The 4,300-nt window shown below is 33.3% G+C and overlaps 1 protein-coding gene across 3 annotated transcripts in view; it reads left to right on the top strand.

Moving 5' to 3' along the window:
• The window catches only part of hibch (3-hydroxyisobutyryl-CoA hydrolase), a 40,484-nt gene that overhangs the window by 17,094 nt on the left and 19,090 nt on the right, over positions 1–4,300 (top strand). For all 3 annotated transcript variants that reach the window (XR_001631023.1, XM_016449956.1, XM_016449954.1), the window contains exon 9: positions 818–904. Coding sequence is in view for 2 of the 3 variants with exons in the window: in XM_016449956.1 (XP_016305442.1) it covers positions 818–904 (87 nt within the window). In the remaining variant the exon portion in view is untranslated. The remainder of the gene's footprint in view (positions 1–817; positions 905–4,300) is intronic.

Genomic DNA, 4,300 nt, shown 5'->3' with positions numbered 1-4,300 from the left:
CTTTCTTTGCGTGAACATTTGGGCGGCGTTATGCAAATCTTCCCACATCGTGACGTAGACATGTGGGGGCGTGCTTAAACGAGGCATTTTAGGAGGGCGTGGACCAGTCTTAACTTTTATAAAGAATATTTCTTTGGGTTTGAGACTTTAGTCTTTGCAACTTTAGGGATCTTATCTATTCAGCAGCTTGTAACACTCCAAAGAGAAAGGAAAACTTGAAATCGCATCATATGACCCCTTTAAATACCATTCTACCTTTTATATCCTGGTGTAATGCATTTTATTCAGTATGTTAGTATAGTGCATCTCACAATGCATATTATTCCAAACCAGCGTTAGAAAGAATAGTGGCTTGCAAATCCCTATGAGAAAATGCAGTGAAAATTTGAAAATATCCATGCAATTAGGAGTTTCATGTGGGGGTGAAAAAGTTCCTCATGCAGATTTCTGCAAATTTTCTGTGCTGATGACACTAAAAGTTTTTAAAAATAACTTCCATGTGAGCAGTGGATGTATCTGTGGATAGTGGACCTGTTTTTGCATGCAAACTTTAGCTGATGTGACCTTTATACGCAATGTTGGGAGCACACTTGTGGTCCCTAAAAGGCTGTCCTGGTAAGCAGCACACTATGTTTTGGATCAGAGCTGTTTTATGTTGTGTTTCACCGTGTCTCAGCAGTTACCATCAGGAAACACCTTGTAAAAATTCCTGTTGTAAACAACACGTTCCCTTCTCTGCTCTTAGTATCTGATTTAGACCCACTAGATTGTTTCTACCTGTGATGTTGAGAATTTTACCATTTGTCTCTCCTATCAGATTGCATCTCTTGAGAAGGATCTTGTTGATCTGAAGTCTCCATCTAACAGTGATGTGGCCCAACTGCTGGATTCTTATCAAGAACAGGTATGTGGCAAAAACTGACGTGACCTTTTTTTTAAACTTTTACAACCTGAGTGTCTGCGGTTACACTGCACAGTGGTGTGCTTGTGTAAGCTGACACCATCGCCACAGTATACAACACTGATGGATTTGCTTTCAGTGCATCTTTATATAGTTACAAATCTTACACAAACGTGGAAGATTTTCTCACTTAAAAGGAACATTTCACCAGAAAAAAAAAGTCATTATTTACCCACCATGTGTTTTTCCAAACCTGTATGAATTTCCTTCCTCTGTGAAACAGAAAAGAAGGTTAAAAAGTGTTTGTGTCCAAATGACATTGCCTCTCATTGACAAAAAAATTAGAGAAAAAGTCATACAATTAGAATTACACTACTTTCAAAATTTTGGGGTCATTTTTTTTTATTAATACTTTTCTTCAGCACAGATGCATTAAAAATTATAATAAAGACATCTATAAAAAATTCTACTTCAAAAAATCCTGAAAAAAGATATCCTGGTTTCTTCGAACATATTAAGCAGCACAACTATTTTAACATTGATAATAATAAGAAATGTTTCCTGAGCACCAAATCAACATTTGGAATGATTTTTGAAGGATCATGTGACTGAAGACTGCAGAAATTGCTACTAAAAATTCAGCTTTGCCATCAAAGAAATAAATCACATTTGAAAATATATTAAAATGGAGAACAGTTATTTTAAATTGTAATAATATTTCACAATATTCACAATAACTTTTACTGTATTGTAAAATCTACTTGATTTTGATGAGCAAAAAAGACTTATTTTAAAAACAATGTTACAGACCCAAACTTTTGAACAATAGTGTATAACAATAATTTTATTATAATGCAGTAATGTTATATATATATATATATATATATATATATATATATTTGTTTACACTTTATTTTAAGGTGTCACTGTTACAGTGTAATTACACATTTAAGTACTGAGTAATATTAATTAACTACATGTACTTACTATATGGTTAGGGTAGGATTAGGATTAATTGTTATTATAATAGTAAGTACATGTAATATGTGTGAAAGGACACCTTAAAATAAAGTGTTACGAAAAATGTAATAATATATAATAGGGCTGTGCGATATTGAAGAAAAATGCGATATGCGATAACTCATTCAATAATGCGATATTCGATATGCGATACGATAATGCTTAAAGTGCCACATGCTCAGATGAAACAGTTTTACTCAGCTGTTGCTGAGTCAGTTCTGTGAACTTCTATAACTATCTTGTGTCATATATATATATATGGTTATTTGTATGTATGTATGCGTGTACCAAGAGTTCCTGTAAAACCACAACAAATTCCTTGTGTTTGCGCACACTTAAGTGGTAAAAAAAAGCTCATTCTGATTCTAATAAGAAAGCACCCCTACAACAACTTCTGAAAGTGAACGGTATGTGTTTTACTCGAGCATTACGTAAAAGCAGTAATTTTATATATATATATATATATATATATATATATATATTTGTTTACACTTTATTTTAAGGTGTCACTGTTACAGTGTAATTACACACTTAAGTACTGAGTAATATTAATTAACTACATGTACTTACTATATGGTTAGGGTAGGATTAGGATTAATTGTTATTATAATAGTAAGTACATGTAATATGTGTGAAAGGACACCTTAAAATAAAGTGTTACGAAAAATGTAATAATATATAATAGGGCTGTGCGATATTGAAGAAAAATGCGATATGCGATAACTCATTCAATAATGCGATATTCGATATGCGATACGATAATGCTTAAAGTGCCACATGCTCAGATGAAACAGTTTTACTCAGCTGTTGCTGAGTCAGTTCTGTGAACTTCTATATCTATCTTGTCATATATATATGGTTATTTGTATGTATGTACCAAGAGTTCCTGTAAAACCACAACAAATTCCTTGTGTTTGCGCACACTTAAGTAACTATCTTGTGTCATATATATATGGTTATTTGTTTGTATGTATGTATGTACCAAGAGTTCCTGTAAAACCACAACAAATTCCTTGTGTTTGCGCACACTTAAGTGGTAAAAAAAAGCTCATTCTGATTCTAATAAGAAAGCACCCCTACAACAACTTCTGAAAGTGAACGGTATGTGTTTTACTCGAGCATTACCTAAAAATGTCATTTTAACATTAGTGTAATCATTTTAACATGAGTTTAGGAACTGAATAATAAAAAGGAAAAATAAAACACTGCTTAGTATTTCCTCTTTGAATTCAATATGCACTGATTCTTATTTAAGCTACAAAAGTTATTTAGGTAAGAGCAGTGAGTGATTTTCTCTTTGTCTTTTGTTCATGGCCCCAAATATTGCAAGCTGTAGCGATATGCATATTGCGATATGTACATTTGCGATATTTCGATAATTTCAATATATTGCACAGCCCTAATATATAAATTACATAATATATAAATATTATATAATTTTTATAATCGTATAATAATTATATCTTTATTGTTGTTATTTTTATTGTTATTACTATTATTATATAGTTTAGAAAAATGTGACAAGAACCTATGGACCCTGGTTTCAGCGAGCTATAATGAACATGAAGTTCGTTTCAGTGAGAGTATTCCCAAGACCGTCCAAACGCTCAAAGTCCTCTGCTGTGTTTTACTATATTCATTATACTCATTATGACTTTATGATCATTATGACTATGGTATGGATTTATGGCCGTTGGTGCTTAATGCTGCGAAGTTGTGTGTGCTGAACAGGAGTGTCTAAGTGAAGATTATTGTGACTCATACAGTCTTTACGTCACAAAGCTTTCCAGAAATCCTTGGGAAGGAGGGACTGATAACACGTGGCTTTCATGTTCCGGACAAACTGCTTTCACAGACCCTTCCCAGACCTCTTTTGAGCATTTATTTTATTTTATTCTCTTTTAATATCAACAAGTCTTGATATTAGCCTAATTTAAAATTGAAAAAAAAAAAAGAATTATTTAGAGGTAGTCTTTGCATTATGATATGGCACTAATGATGTTATTTATGTCTGGCAATGATCCTGCTTCAAAGAGAGTTTTATCTACAGCAGCTGTCACTAAACCATAAAACCATACACACATCAGCTTTGTTCATCAAGGTTGCACTTTAAAGCCTGTAGTAGGGCTGCACGATTAATCGAATGCGATTGTCATGCGCATTTTGTTAGTAAAGCCAGTTCTGTAATCAGCAGTAAATCATCACGTGCTTTCAGATGGAGCAGCATTTACTACACAGAGCCGTAGTTCACTGACAAGTTACTTGCGCGATTATGAAATCAAAGAAATCGTTCGCGATAATGGCAGCTGTTTGCATAGCTTCTCAGTGAACTACGGCTCTGTGAAGTAAATGCTGCTCCATCTGAAAGCATGTGAAAAT

Source organism: Sinocyclocheilus anshuiensis, unplaced genomic scaffold (assembly GCF_001515605.1).
Source record: "Sinocyclocheilus anshuiensis isolate Anshui unplaced genomic scaffold, SAMN03320099.WGS_v1.1 scaffold627, whole genome shotgun sequence".
Lineage (NCBI taxonomy): Eukaryota > Metazoa > Chordata > Actinopteri > Cypriniformes > Cyprinidae > Sinocyclocheilus > Sinocyclocheilus anshuiensis.
The sequence above is the reverse complement of the archived record's forward strand: the minus strand, read 5'-3'. Positions and strand labels throughout refer to the sequence as shown.